At 55.0% G+C, this 15,452-nt stretch overlaps 1 protein-coding gene across 3 annotated transcripts in view; it reads left to right on the top strand.

Annotated features, from left to right (window-relative positions):
- Positions 1–15,452, top strand: part of PIK3C2B (phosphatidylinositol-4-phosphate 3-kinase catalytic subunit type 2 beta) — a 63,994-nt gene that overhangs the window by 31,130 nt on the left and 17,412 nt on the right. For all 3 annotated transcript variants that reach the window (XM_036075895.2, XM_036075898.2, XM_078078292.1), the window contains 12 exons: positions 266–329; positions 1,804–1,950; positions 2,571–2,604; positions 3,971–4,166; positions 5,197–5,319; positions 8,705–8,872; positions 9,389–9,500; positions 10,729–10,871; positions 12,156–12,344; positions 13,554–13,647; positions 13,800–13,894; positions 14,350–14,530. In XM_036075895.2, coding sequence (XP_035931788.2) covers positions 266–329; positions 1,804–1,950; positions 2,571–2,604; positions 3,971–4,166; positions 5,197–5,319; positions 8,705–8,872; positions 9,389–9,500; positions 10,729–10,871; positions 12,156–12,344; positions 13,554–13,647; positions 13,800–13,894; positions 14,350–14,530 — 1,546 coding nt within the window. The remainder of the gene's footprint in view (positions 1–265; positions 330–1,803; positions 1,951–2,570; positions 2,605–3,970; positions 4,167–5,196; positions 5,320–8,704; positions 8,873–9,388; positions 9,501–10,728; positions 10,872–12,155; positions 12,345–13,553; positions 13,648–13,799; positions 13,895–14,349; positions 14,531–15,452) is intronic.

The following is a 15,452-nucleotide window of genomic DNA, read 5'->3' as shown; positions in this document are numbered from 1 at the left end:
CCAGGGGTTCTTACAGGTGTCTGGGATGAGACCCAAGAGTATTCTAGGAGAAGATCCCCACTCTAGGGTGTGTTACATCTCTTCCCTCTAGTACTTTGCCATCATTCTCCAGGTGAGGGGTGGTGAACCTATAGAAAGAGTGGGAACCCCTTTAAACTAGAGCCTGAATCCTGAGCTGTGGGGAAGGAGGGAGAGAGTGGGTCTCCCAGTACCTTGGGTCTGTCCTGACCTCTCCTATGACTTTTCCCTGTCCCCAACTCCCCAGGCAGGCCCTGGATCTTCTGTTCGACACATACCATAATGAAGTGGATGCTTTCCTGCTGGCTGATGTGAGTATCCATCGTGGGGCTGGCCCAGCCGCCCAGAGCTCCTCCCCTGCTTCCCCAAAGTCGTGCTGGGATCAGCCAGCCCTAAAGGGATCTGGAGTAGACACTGAAGATCTATCAGCAGAGCACTTCTTCCCATTCCCCTAGCCCATGGGCAAACCAAGGCTGCTGGCTGTTGGGCAGTTGGCAAGAGGAGTTCTGCTCCTCTGTGGAAGCAGGTCAAGAACCATGCCCTGATCCCTGTCTCCGGAGTAGGGCGTCTCCAAAGCTAAGGGACATAGAGGTGTCCCCCCGGCTGCTGTACTTGAATGTGCACCAGAGTGTGCATCCTATGAGCAATGCCCAGGAACCTCTGATTTGAGACGCTCTGATGTGCTGGAGTCACAGGTAGGAAACTGTCAGGAGGTGAAGGGTCCCAGAGGTAGGCAAGGGCCGGGACTCTCCTCACTTGGATTCTCATGGAGTTTTAAGCCGCGAAACCATGCGAATAAACATTTGCCCCAAATGTCATGAAGATTTTAAAAAAAAAGGACAGTGGTCTTCAAAACTAATCCCTATCTCATGGTTCCAGTGCACAGTGGTCATGGACTCTTGCCTTTGGCGGAGTTGAGCATTATGTGTAGCTCAGTCCTCCACCCACCACCGGAATCCCTTCTCCGGCAGCCTCTCCTCCATGCCCACGTTTACCGGGATGAGCGGGAAGGTCTCTGAGCACCTTTTGTGTACGAGTCTGGCTCTACGTCAGTGGTTGCTGTGGGTAGAGAAGCATAAAGATTGTCTTAGCCTTCAGGGAGTGTGTGTTCCTGCTAGCAAGACAGGATAGTAACACAAGGCTGTTAGTAGACAGAACAGGGTGGTTATGAGTTCATCACGGGCTCTTGGAGAGGGATAAGAAGACTGGCCAGGGGGCTGTGAGAAGGAGCTGGGTGTTTGCCGGTCCATGATTTGAACTTCCGTAGGTAATCAGGACAGGACAGGTGAGGTGATTCCGAGTGAGAAAACTGCAGGAGGCCAAGTGCGGAGGAGAACGCATGGGTGTGGCCTGCCTGTGGTGCCGAGATGGCATCCTCCTGGAAGGTCTAGGTGACAATAAGAGTCGTAAGGCGGCCTGGGCAAAGGGGCCTGAATATGGTCTCTAGCTTCCTTGCTATTCCCTATGGATTGGTTTTATTAAAACTGCATGTCTTTGGGGGATGTGTGTGTGTTATGTGTTTGTACAGTAGCTTCCAGAGGGAGTCTGGGAATCAGAGGAGGTTCAGGGAGGATGGCCGAAAGACCTAGAAGCCTGGGCATGGCTCATCTAATTCAAGAGGAGCGATTGTTTGCTAATGCTGGATGTTTGAAAATCAAGCATGGGAGTCCACTCTTACTCCTGAGGGTCATGAAGCCCTACTCCCCACAACCCGTTCCTTCAATAGTGTGGGTGCTGGGGGCTGAGAGTGCTCGCCTGCCAGCCTCGCTGTGCCGCCTCCCATAGGGGGATTTCCCACTGAAGGCCGACAGGGTGGTCCAGTCCGTCAAAGCCATCTGCAACGCCCTAGCCGCCGTGGAGACCCCTGAGATCACCAGCGCCCTCAACCAGCTGCCCCCCTGCCCCTCCCGCATGCAGCCGAAAATTCAGAAGGTAACGGGGCTCAGAGTGCTAATGTGGGGGAGGAGGAGGACAGTAGTCACAGGTAGCTGGGTGACGAGGTGCCCACTTACTCAAAAGGTCCTCTCTCTACCTCCATCTTGCAAGTTTGGAATTTACCACAAGAGTTCTTGTGTCCCCTCTTCCTGAGGATGAGGGCAGTTGAGGGTCCGCCCCGGCACTGATTGCGAGGAACCCGGGCTGGCAAAGGCTTTATTCATCATCACCGAGGCATTGCCTGGCGCTTTGCATACCCATCAGGGTGCAAAACCAAACCCTCCCCTGAGCCAGGGGCTCCGTGACTCCACAGTGGGGGCCGCATGCTGAACACACAGGGCCAGCAAGGTAGCCACCGTGACCTGGGCTGGAGTGGCCCGAGGGTGGGAGTGTCTCATTTGGGTGGACACGACTTTAACCTTGGTCTGGCTCCCTCTGTCCATCATGTGGCTCTGGTACAAACCGTGACGCGGTCTTCCCTGGGGATTCTCTCTCTGCGCCTCACATTTCAGGCCAGTCTGGTCCAGATGAGCACAGCTGTGGAAAGCCCGTCTTCCAGCTATGCCAAAAAAGGCCACAGCCCTGAAGCTCCCCTCCCTCTCCTTTTCCCCCAATAGGATCCCACTGTCTTGGCTGTGAGGGAAAACCGAGGTAAGGGAACTCCTCTCTGTCTTTATTCAGCGGGGGCAGCTGAAAATAGGTCTCTGCCCAGATTCCTTTTTCTCCCTGGCCCTTTGATTTATGGGTCCAGGTCTGCCTGTGTGTGTGTGTGTGTGTGTGTGTGTGTGTGTGTGTGTGTGTGTGTGTGTGTGTGTTTTCCAGCTGGAGAGCACATTTCTTTCCACAAAATGTTTTCTCATTATTTTTACTAGTTATTCCTGTGGTGTCCCTGGGAGATGGTGATGAGGCGGTATACGTGGGAGGCTGGGGGTGGTGAGGCAAAATTAGCCCTGGGCTCCAGATGAGAAAACTCTTACTAGGGTAGGGCTGTCATTATTCTTCAGGAGGCTCATGACGCCTGTATTTCCAACTCAGAATGGGCCTGGGGAGAAGGTGATAAAGAATTTTTCACTAGGAGTGAGTCTTTCAAGCAGAACTTTGCTCTCTGGGATTCTTGGTCAGTGATTCCCAGTCTTTTGGATTCCATGAATTAATAACCTGCCCCACAATGCATTATTTTATTTCATTTTATTTTATTTTAAAGATTATTTATTTATTTGAGAGAGAGAGAGAGCACAAGCAGGGGGAGCGGGAGGCAGAGGGAGAGGGAGAAGCAGGCTCTCTGCTGAGGAGCCTGATGCGGGGCTCGATCCTAGGACCCTGGTATCATGACCTGAGCTGAAGGCAGATGCTTAACCGACTGAGCCACCCAGGCACCCTGAACAAAGCATTTATTTTAAGGACCAACATAGAAATTGTCTGCTTTTCTTTTGTCAAGCAATGACTTTTAAATGATCATTTAATAATTATTTCCCACTATTTCCCAAAAGAAAAGACATTTAACACAAAATAAGTAGCCCTATGTAAAAATAAGGAGAATGTTTAAAATTGAGTGTTGGGCGCCTGGGTGCCTCAGTCGGTGAAGCATCTGCCTTCAGCTCAGGTCATGGTCCCAGGGTCCTGGGATCAAGCCCCGCATTGGGCTCCCTGCTCAGCAGGGAGCCTGCTTCTCCCTCTCCCCCTCCCCCATGCTTGTGCGCTCGCGCTCTCTCTCTCTCTCTCACGCTCTCTTTCTCTCTCAAATAAATAAAGTCTTTAAAAAACAAAACTAAGGAGACACTGATATTTAAAAAGGTAATAATAAAATTGAGTATCATTTTGTGAGAAGCTCATGACATGATTCTGCTTTTTTCCCCTCATTTCACCACGGCTGGGTGAACCTTGTCGTGGCTGTTGGAAACCGACTGGCATTTGGGGACTACTGCCCTGGGGTACACCATCCTCCCCAGTGCCATGGCAACAGGTTGGGGCACGCTGAGGCCTCGTGACCTTTCCTTCTGACCCGTTCCTTTCACAGAGAAGGTTGTGGAAGCTCTGACAGCCGCCATCTTGGACCTGGTGGAGCTGTACTGCAGCACGTTCGATGCGGACTTCCAGACGGCCGTGCACGGGAGCCGCAAGCACGATCTGGTCCAGGAGGCCTGCCATTTCTCTGGGCCCCTGGCCTTCACTGTCTATGCCACCCACCGCATCCCCATCACCTGGGCTACCAGGTGAGCCCAGGGCTGAATGTCCTCCAGGGAGCGAGCGGAGTTTGACTTTCAGATGGCTTCTCCCTGTCTGCGTGCAACCCCACTGTCCTGAGTGGACGGTCTGAGGCATTGTGGTGCACCAAGGGCCTGATGGTGGGGGACTGTGGGCAGGGACATCCCAAGGAGAGGCAGGAGGTCCCCTGGGATCGGAGAGGAGGCTGCAGTGGTCACATCCTGCCAGGCCCTCTCAGAGCTGGTTGCATCGGCATCCCTGCCCCCCACCCGTCCCAGGCCAGCTGATGGAGACACTGCGACAGATGGCGGCTTCCCAGATTCAGTGCCTGCCCCAAGGCCAATGACTGCACTTCCCTGCAGATGCACAATGGGAGGGGGTGGGGAGGTGGGAGATGACCCTTTGTCGGGAGTTCCCTAGGCCTGCACGGGTGGGTGGAGGGGGAGCCTTCATTTGGTAATCCTCAGCTCCTCCGCCTGGTCCCTGGCATCCAGGGCCTGGGGGAAAAGGCATTTGGCTCCACCTCCCTCCTTTCCGGACCCCCCCCCTTCCCCCTCTCTCTTTGTTCCTCACTTAATGTATTCCTCTGGGCGATTGGCGGAGAACAAAGGAGGCAGCCTGGGAAACCAGGGCCTTCTCTGACCTCTTCTGTCAGGCACCTGTCACGAGCCACAGGGACCCCCATGTGTTGGCATTCACGTCGGCATATGTCGATTTCATCCCCCCCACCCTTGTCGCTTGTGCATGCGCACACAGACACCCACCAACTGTAAGGAGGCGGCTGCACGGGCTGGTCCCCAATAAAGGGAGGAAAACCGTGGGCCCAGCATGGAGCCTGAAGGTGGGCGGAGGGATCCAGATCCAGTTGCTTCTCCTGAAGCTTTCTCAAATCCAATTTGACTTTTGTGTCCCGTGACCCCATGCTCTAGCCCCCAGGGAACAGGGAGGAGTCCTCACAGGAGAAATGGAGCTTGGCATAGGCTGGGTGACTGTGATGGGGTTTGGAAGCTGAGCCTCCTCCTTCTCTTTCTGTTGCAGCTATGAAGATTTCTACCTCTCCTGCTCCCTCAGCCATGGCGGGAAGGAACTATGCAGCTCCTTGTACACCCGAAGGGCTCACTTTTCCAAGTACCTCTTCCACCTCATCATCTGGGACCAGCAGTAAGCCCTCCCCCTGGGCCCCGGGCCGCCCCTGCAGACCCCGCAGAGGGGCCCACACCTGCAGTAAACCAGGCCCCACCACGAACCCTACCTACACAAACCCTCAGCCTCTTGAGTCTCCGTTTCCTTAACCCTTAGATGGGGTCAAGTACCATTTCTAATGCACAAAGGCTCTCTCTGTAAACCGTAAAGGATCGTATAAAAGTTAGTGGTTGGCTTTCATAATAATTCATCGTCTCGATCTTGTCTCCTTTTAAGGTTTAACTAGTTTGAGGGATTCTCATCCTCTCCCTTCTTCCCAAAGTTTCCATCTAATACGGAGAGGGGTTGTGCTTTTTTCCTTCTAGGAGGGAAAGGGCAGGTTGTCCAGAGGAAAGAAGAGTGGGCTGGGAGCCACAGGAATAAGCCTCTCTTTCTAGCTCTGTCTCTAGTCCTACATTCTCTTTGGCCTCTCTGTGCCTCAAACTGTAAAGTGGGGCCAATTGTTTAATTCAGAGGCCATTGTGGCATTGAAATGAGATAGAGTATAAATATAAGTATGAAACCACAAGTGCATTTATTACCAGCGTTTGCTGTCGGGAAGGTAGGCGTCTGCCAGGCAGGGCAGGAGGGAAATGGAGGCAAGCACGTGTCGGGGGGAGGCCCTGCAGGTGTGTGCCCGCCCTGTGCCCTTTCTGTGCTGCGCCCTGCCCTTCCTCCAGACTGCCAGAAAGCCCCTTGTTTGCTGCCCCCAGCTTCACTTCCCCAGACTGGCTGTGTCTGAGTCCTTATTTGCAGAGCAGAACTGGAACTTCAATATTTGGAGTGCAGATTAGAGGCCGAACAGGGTCCTCGGGGAGGCCAAGGTTGCCAAAATAGGCCGAGGCAGAGTCTGTGCAGACACTGCGAGAGGTGGGGTATTTAACAGACGGACAGCTGGGAAGGCAGGCCCTTCTCCTGTCTTCACGCCTGTGTAAGTTACAGAGTAATAAAGCGGTACATAAAGCTTTCATCAAACAACCACTGGGGCGGGAGAGACTCTTTGGAGGCAGGGGATGGCTGCCTCCAATGGCTTTGGAGTTTCACCATCACCTTCCGCCCCGCGGGCCTCGATGACTACCGCTGCCAAGGGGGTCGTGCTATCCAGTGCTCCAACCCGGGCAGACCCCACAACATTGGCCCGAGCCTCTCTTCCCATAGAGTCTCAGCGGCATAGAGCCTGGCCTGGCCTGGCCTGCCCTACCTCGGCCTGCCTGCTCTGTGGGTCTCCTTCCACTCCCTGTCTTAGATTCAGCCTCGAATCCTAAAGGGCTGGTCCCTGCCTAGAGCCTGTGGAGATTTCCTCTCCGTGCTCCCCATCCCCATGCCCCACAGAGGCTCGTGGCACCTTCATGGCCAGGATCATGGCATGTGGGAGAAGACGCTACAGTGTAGGGTTCAGAGCACGGGCTTGGGCGCACTCACCCTAACTGTAGGTGGAACCTTGGGAAGTAATAGGGCCTCACTTGTAGGGCCGTGTGAGAACTTCTGGGACGTTGCAAGTAAAGTGCATGGCACATAGCCGGCATGTGAGAAATGCTTTCTTCTTCATCCTTGTCATCTTTTTAGCTGGGGGAGCCTTCTCAGTTCCGGTTTCCCTGTTCCAAGTGACTGACACAGTGACTGGTACACGGAGATATTTGTGCATGCAAATCCTATTTGCATAGCCCAGTTCCAGTGCAGAAGCCTCAGTGTTCCGTAGCAAAAAGCACACAATGTGTACACACATCACACAAGTGAAGCTGTGTTCCGCTCTCCACTGAGGAGGAACCCAGGGTCGAGGTGTGCACTGTTCTGAGGTTGCGAGTAGCAAAACCAGGACTGGAACCGGCACATCCCAGGAGTCCTTCCTGGAGGAGGTGGCCCTTGTGATGTGACGTTGAGGAATGGCTGCAGAGGGAAGGAGAGGGGTTTTGCAGGCAGGGAGGAGGTTCAGGCTGCAGTCAGTATACTGGTTATCCTGACGGACCCCGGATGATGGTCTGTGGGAGAGGTTTTGGAATGCTAGATGGACTCGAGGACTGAGGAGAAGGGGATCCTGGCTGGTTCTAAGGGTTGTGGCTTCCTATTCTCTTTGCCTCCGGATGCACAGCCAGAAGCCTCTTCTGGGCTGACAAGAGAGGGGTCAGCACCAGCCCCCTCTCCACTTTGCTGTGGGGTCAGCTGACTGTCCTGCCGCCGCAGTACCGGGATCAGCTCACTCTCAAAATAGGCCCAGCGGCCGCGCTCTGCCATCCACTAGCCAAGCCCGGGCCTCGCATGTCTGCTGGCTGCTGGAGGGGCCCTAATTATAGCCGTGGGCCCCCAGGGTACAGGCAGCTGGGACAGCAGGGCTCTGCCAGTCTCTGGCGGGTGGGAGGGAGTGCCTCACTTAGGTGGAGACTTTCCCGCAGGAGTGAGGGGCAGCAGTGGAGGGAGGCTGCTTGATCGGGGGGCCCCTCGGAACCTTGGGGGTGGCCGCCCTGCCTCTGTGCCCTCTGACATAGAAACTGCCCTGGGCTGGCCAGGAGGGCGTGACAGTGTGGACTTTGGCCCAGGGACAGCTTCCCCAAAAGGTAATGTGGGTCCTCCCTCTCTTTCCACAGCTCCCCTCCTCTCTTTCCCTCACCCCACCCCAGCTCCTTTTCCTGAACTTGGAGGGAGTGGCTGGGCGTGATCTGGGCAGAGGAGCCCCCGGAGAACACATCTGGACTGGGGCAGTGAAAGGCTTACGTGTCTCAGTTCTTATCATCGCTGGCCAGTTTGCTTGCTCTCCCCCTGGGGACTTTGGGAAGCCCCTTCTCTTTAACCCTTTGGTTTTGAAAATGTTTTTGGGGTGAGAACAGACCATGTTGTGCCCTGGGGGTTGAGAGAAGAAGGGGACAGGAGAGGACAGACAGTGGGAGGACTATTGGGGGAGGGTGGCCTGAGGGCAAAGAACACCCTGCTGCCGCTTCCTCCTTGCTTTTTCAGCCTGGGAAGTGGGGGAGGGATGAGGATTGTCAAGAGGAGCAGCTTCTTGGTGACCCTCTGCAGAAATCCTGAAACAGGGGGCGTGTGGCTTCACTATGGGACCTGTAGTCATCTGAACTCTGAGATGGCTCTGGCTACCCAAGTTCTGTCTGGTCGCCGCGGGTGGCCTCCAAATCGGGGTATTAGGCACACCGTACTGAGAGGCTGCAAAGACAGCACAGTGTGCTTCCGGGCGCATCCAGTGGAGGTTGCGCCTACCGTTTGGGACCTGTCCTGGTTCCAGGCTTCCCCAGGGAGCACATCTGATATCCCGAGAGGCAGGTCGAGTTCTCAGCCTCCGCTCGGCTTCCTGGGCCACCTGTCCCTTGACGCCACAAGGGTGGCACCTCCTGACTTGGTCTCCTGTCCTCCCCAGGATCTGCTTCCCGGTGCAGGTGAACCGGCTGCCTCGGGAGACCCTGCTGTGTGCCACGCTCTACGCCCTGCCCGTCCCCTTGCCTGGGAGCTCCTCAGAGGCCAATAAGCAGCGGCGTTTGCCGGAAGCCCTGGGCTGGGTCACTACCCCACTCTTCAACTTCAGGCAGTACGTGGTTCCCACGCCAGTGGCTTCTTGGCCTTGGAAGGGAAGGAGGGGGATAGAGGGGCCTGGTGCTGCGCTGGCCAGTGCCCCTTGGGACAGTTGGCCATGTGGGGCTCACCCACAGAGTCCAGAGGGCCCTAGCTGGGGGACCAAGGCACAGGAGTAGAGACCAGGACAGTTGATGTAACCAAGAGCTTCTGGGCAGGATGGGGCTGGGGGTGGTGTGTGCCTGCGTGGAAACAGAGTGCTTGGGTAACGTCATCTGGCCCTGTCACTGGAAGGGCCTTAGAGGTCATCTAGTCCACCTCTCTGCCTCATGGGGCATCCCCACCACCAGGTCATCCAGAGGCTTCCTGGAGGGGGTGTGCTTTTATAGGACCTGGAAGAAGGAAGAGCCTGTGATCTAAGAGAAGAATGACAGAGTTGGGTGGTGGCTTCAAAGGCAGATTTTTGGATGGGGGAGCAGGAGGAAAACCATTGTGTTTGTTGGCTCATTCCCCTCCCCTCCATTCTCCTTAGAGTCCTGACCTGTGGTCGGAAGCTTCTGGGCTTATGGCCAGCAACACAGGAAAACCCCAGTGCCCGTTGGAGCGCACCTAATTTCCACCAGCCAGATAGCGTCATCCTGCAGGTGAGACCCCAGCCCCAGGACCCTCCCTCCTACCCGCTGCTCAGGACTGCCCAAGAGCCAGCTCCAAGTTTTCTGCCTGAAGGTTTGGGCTAGGAAGTAAGAGAAATTGCTGACACGTTGGGCACAGGGCCCTGATGTGATGGAAGCAAACGGGTGAATTTGGTTGGACCCGGGGTGGGAGGATGAGTTCTGTGGAATCTGTGTGCCATCTCCTGGGGGTTAACTTTGATTTCAAGGAGGCCGAAGGCAGGGCCTGAGCACCTGCACTCCCCCTCCGCCCCCCCGCTCCGGGCTCAGCAACTTGGAATCCTTTGTATTGAGCCCATGTATTACTGAGTCTGATAAAATTTGAGCTGTCCCCTCTTGGGGCCTGAGGGGAAACCCCCGGTGCCTCCAGCCACCCAGTCGCTCCGGGAGTGGACCCACCCTCTGGGGAGAGGAGGAGCTGGTCAAGCCCAAGGTCTAGTTACTGCTTTCTGGCTCCCCTTTCTTATGATCATGAGATGCTTTGGAATGGAATCTGGAATATCAAAGTGGACATAGCATGAAATAGAATGATACAGAATGAAAGCTCCAGAGGCAGGCGTTTTTGTCTCTCTTAATTAACCAGACTCAATGCCCAGGACCTAGAACATTGCTTGGCAACGTATCAGGGTTCAATAAACATTTGTTGATTGAGGGAACATAGGACCCACTCCGCTCTGATACCCGACTTCATAGGATGAAGATCATAGAGCAAGGGGACCCGGGGCCACAGGGTTGAGAGTCGGTAGGCCCCTCACCTGGCATATGGTCCCACTTCCCATCAGGCAGCAGTGCCTTCCAGGGCCACCCTTGAAGGCTCCCTGGCCTCAGCTTGGAGGTTCCCGGTGGCTCAGCCTAGTGACACCTCTGTTCAAAGTTCTGGCCTGGGGCCGGCCCCCCCCCCCACCTGGCTACATCTCCCCGCAACCTCTTTCTCACTTGCCCATTCTTCTCTCACTCTCTCTGTTTCCTTCTCATTTTTTGCTGGAAGTGACAATTGGAAGGGGCTTTCCCCAGAGTCCCAAGTTCCCACCAAGTCCAACAGGGGTATTTTACAAGCAACCTGCAGGGAAGGAAGGGAGGGAAGAAGGCAGGACCTCCGGCCTGAGACGGAGGTGCTGGAGAGCCGGGAAGGTGGCGGCTCACCTTCTCACTCACTCACCTGCCTGTCCTCTCTCCCCACTTCTCTGACGCTATCCCCCAGATCGACTTCCCCACCTCAGCCTTCGACATCAAGTTCACCAGCCCCCCTGGAGACAAGTTCAGCCCCCGCTATGTGTTTGGCAGCCTCCGGGAGGAAGACCAACGGGTGCTTAAGAACATCATGCAGAAGGAGTCCTTGTACTGGTGAGGCCCGGGGCCTTCCCCGCGTGTGGCTCAGGCCCCAGTCTGTCTGACCTCTCACCTGCAAGCTCCAGGTTCCCTCCCTCCTGCTTTGGGAGTAGAGATGGGATGGGGTGGGCATTGCCACGGAGGCAGGACGCAGTGGAGAGAGGGCTCTGCTGGGGCAGCCTCCAGGCTTCTTCTCCTGAGCTGACACTAGGCAGAGTGGTGAGACTGGGGTCAGGAGATTGATTGGATCTAGGAATGCCCATCCCCACAATGGGGACCTGGCCCAGACTCGGCTTGCCAGAGGACCCACACCCCAGATATGCTGTCTACTACTTGCTATCCATGGGGGCAGCTGGTTCCCGTCCTTACCACCCTGCCCCCACCTCCTGCCCCTTCCACACCCACAGCCTTTGCATTTCTCTGGCCCTGTCACTTTCCAAAAAGGATCAGGTGTCGGGGCAGGCTGGCAACTCTCAAGGGTAAGCAAGTCCAAGCTGATGTCATCCTTGGGGCTGCTTCTCTTACCAGGATTGGAGGGGGAGGGGAGTTGGAGGAGCTGGTGGGATGGGGGTTCCTGCCCTGCCTGCTTGTGTGTGTGTGTGTGTGTGTGTGTGTGTGTGTGTGTGTGTGTGTTGGAGGGGGCAAGGGGGATGGGGCTCATCTCTCCCTCATATCCCACCCAAGGAGCCAGAGTAGCTGAGTGACTACAGATCCCCCTGCCTGCACTCCTCTGCTGACCCCTTGCTTCATTAGCCCCTCAGCTCCCTTCTCCCATTAGACACCTGATCTCAGGCAAGGCTTAATTAGCTGTGGCTTCTATAAAACCTCCAGCTGGCCCCGGGAAGCCCCAGAGGCTTCTCAGCCATCCAGACCCGGACATGTGGGGACCACTGCCCTCTGGTGGCTCATCTTGAGAGAGGTGCTCTAAGGGCATCCGCAGGAGGGGTGGCAGACTGGGTGCCCTTGACCTGTGCATTCTGCCTCAGTCTGAGATGTCCTGAGATGTCAGGATCAAAGATAAGATTTGGGCCCTGGTGCCCAAACGTTGCTTCACACATTGCAGTCACCTGGGGATCTTTTAAAAATACCACTGCCTGGTTTCCCCAGACGTCCTGACTCCATTGGTGTCAGTGTGGCCCGGGCATGGGGACTTTATAAACCTCCCCAGGTATTTGTAATGTGCAGCAAAGTTTAGGAAGCACTGAACTGGAGAATGTGTAGCATTCTTTTGGAGAGTAAGTTCCCTACCCTGTGGCTGACAGTGCTCTCGCTCACCTCCCCTGCAACCCCCACCCGCAGGCTCACGGATGCTGACAAGAAGCGCCTGTGGGAGAAGCGATACTATTGCCATTTGGAGGTGAACTCCCTCCCCCTGGTGCTCGCCAGCGCCCCCAGCTGGGAGTGGGCTTGCTTGCCCGACATCTATGCTCTCCTAAAGCAGTGGACCCACATGAATCACCAGGATGCCCTGGGGCTCCTGCATGCCACGTGAGTTGTAACACCCACCTTTCCTTGACCACGAGTCCTTCCAGAAGCCAAGGCTTGGCGCTGCACACCGCTAGCCTGAGCCAGCCCTGGGGAAAATGGTAAAGTGGGCTAGGAAATTCAGGGCATCTTCGCTTCTTTTTTGCTTTTTCTTTGCCTCCTTTCCCCACGGTGTGACATTAGGAACATTTTCCAAGCATACTTGGAAACCGAAAACTTTACAGTGAACATCCATGTACCCGCTACCTAGATTCTAACCATTTTAACTATTTGCTATATTTGCTTTCTTGCGTGTATATCCCTCTATCCAACCGTCAATATCCATCTTATTTTTTTAATACATTTCAGTGTAAGTTGCAGACATCATACCTCCCTCTAAATACGTCAGCGTATGTATATCATTAACTAGAACTCAATGTTTGCTTGTTCGTTTTTTCTTTTGAGGGAAAATTTACATATCAGGAAATGCCTAGCCTTACTTGTACGTTGGCTGAGTCTTGACAAGTGCACACCCCTGGGTGACCCAAACCTTACCACTTAGTTCGACTTTAACAGTCCTCTCTTCCCTCTTTCCTTCGGAAGGGTTCTCTGGGGACATGCTCCTCCCAGTTTCAGACCCCGGGGCTGCCTTTTCCAGATGGTGCCCAGTATTCTTGGCTTCTTTCTTGCTGCTCTTGGTAATTAAACTGTACGTGATCCATGTGTCTTGCCTTCGGGACTTTTTGAGACCACATTTTTGCTAATCTCTGCTCAACTAAACTCTGCCATGGGGTACTGGCTTATATAAAACTCCATGATTCTCTATTCTTCACCTGGCTGGCTTTGCATTAAAGGATGGTACCATCATGTTTTAATCCACATAAGGGCTCTTCGGTGACAGGAATTTCTAGCACAGTGGGAGTTGAGGAAAAGATTTTCAGGAATGGGGTTGAAGACTTTGTCCAGTTTTCTTTAACTCATACAAGGAATGGAAGTGGCCCCCGTCCTGTTCCTCCGTGGCCCCATGCCAGCTCTGACCAGGGGACAGGGCCATTCTTAAGGGTTGCTGTCCAGACAAGGAGCTAAGGATTCTTCTAGTGGCTTTGGCAGACTCTGAGGGACCTTGCCTTTTCTCCTGCCGTGTCTCTGAAGCCCAGCTGTGAGGGTGCTGGCTCACTCCTGGGCTGCAGAGCCTGCAGCTGGGGCGTCAGGGGGCTGGGCTCTGTTTTGCAGCTTCCCGGACCAGGAGGTGCGACGGATGGCCGTCCAGTGGATTGGCTCGCTGTCGGACGCTGAGCTCCTCGACTACTTGCCTCAGCTTGTGCAGGTGGGCGGACCGGCCTTCCCTCCAGTTCTGAGGATCCCGCCCCCGGCCCCAAGTCCGTGTGCATTCTCCTTGTAGAGCCCAGGGTCCCCAGTGGGATAGTGGCACGTGTGGCTGACAGGCAGGCCATATAGCCTTCTCTTTCCCCTAAACAGGCCCTGAAGTACGAGTGTTACCTGGACAGCCCCTTGGTGCGCTTCCTCCTGAAACGAGCCGTCTCTGACTTGAGAGTGACTCACTACTTCTTCTGGTGAGCCGTGTGTGGAGAGGTGGGAGGCAGACATGCGTCCTCGGCTCAGGAGTATTTTACTCTTCGGTGGGCAAGGATGGGGAGCTGAGCCGTCGGGGTTCCAGGACGTTGCTGACTTACCATGTGGCTGCAAGCTAGCACTGTTCCCCGCCCCCACGGGGACAATGAGGATTATCCCTGGCCCTCCTTTCCATCTACACTCGGCAGAGATAGAAAGGAGAAGGGAGCCACAGAGGGGCTTTGAGCTCTAAATAAAGGCAGAGTGGGCACAGACTGGGATCCGGATGAACACCTCTGTATGAGCTATGCATACAGAGTCTATTTTTCCCTCCCGGGCTTGGGAGGGGTTTTCCAGGGAGCTGGAGCAGCGTCTGACCCCTCCCCGCCATTCCACACACCCTTGCTGGTGATCCCAAGCGTCCCGACCCCCCCCCCCCCCCCCCCGTGCCTTGCAGGCTCCTGAAGGACGGCCTCAAAGACTCTCAGTTCAGCATCCGTTACCAGTATCTGCTGGCGGCCTTGCTCTGCTGCTGCGGCAAGGGGCTGAGGGAGGAGTTTAACCGCCAGTGCTGGCTCGTCAATACTCTGGCCAAGCTGGCCCAGCAGGTCCGAGAGGCCGCCCCATCTGCGCGGCAGGTGAGCGGGGCGGAGCCGCCTCTCCCCATTTCTGGTCTCGGGCTTTTGTAACCAGCTGTTAATTCCTTCGACGTCCTCAACGGCAGGATGGCACTTGACCGTCTCTGATTTAAGGACTGGAAGGAAGGAACTCTGTCTCTAACCTACAGGCCACAAAATGACAGTCTGCAGACTGGATACAGTTTTGGTGGGCCTGCAGAGTGTTACCGTTTTAACTGTTTGCTTTAAAGGCTAAGCACATTTGTGTAAGTTGTTCACTACCCAAGGGCACCCAGCCAGAGAGGGCAAGTGTGGGCTGAAATCCAGTCCTACTTTGTTCAGTATGCTGTGAGCCATAGCTCAGGGCTACTGTTACCCAGAGTGGAGACCTTTACTGTTTGTACAACCGGCTGTATTAGGCCAACGGTGTTCCCGGTTACTAACATTTAAAAATTGGGAGAATTGGGGCGCCTGGGTGGCTCAGATGGTTGGGCGTCTGCCTTCGGCTCGGGTCATGATCGAGCCCTGCGTCAGGCTCCCTGCTCAATGCAGAGCCTGCTTCTCCCTCTCCCTCTGCCATTCCCTCTGCTTGTGCTCTCTGGCTCTGTCTCTCTCTCTCTGTCAAATAAATAAATAAATAAATCTTTAAAAAAAAAATAAATAAAAATTGGGAGAATCTAGGGGCACCTGGGTGGCTCAGTTGGTGAAGCGTTTGCCTTTGACTCAGGGTCATGGTCCCAGGGTCCTAGGGTCAAGCCCCACATCGGGCCCCCTGCCTAGTGGGGAGCCTGCTTCTTCCTCTGCCCCTCTCCCACACACCCCCACCATTCATGCTGTCTCCCTCAAATAAATAAATAAAATCTTTAAAAAAAAATTGGGAGAATTTAAAGTCCAGATTGTTGGCTTTTCTTGGCAACGGCCTGAGCAGCACCGCCCCCTTGAG

The sequence above is a fragment of the Halichoerus grypus genome, chromosome 7 (assembly GCF_964656455.1).
Source record: "Halichoerus grypus chromosome 7, mHalGry1.hap1.1, whole genome shotgun sequence".
Lineage (NCBI taxonomy): Eukaryota > Metazoa > Chordata > Mammalia > Carnivora > Phocidae > Halichoerus > Halichoerus grypus.
This window is presented reverse-complemented; position numbering and strand designations above follow the sequence as displayed.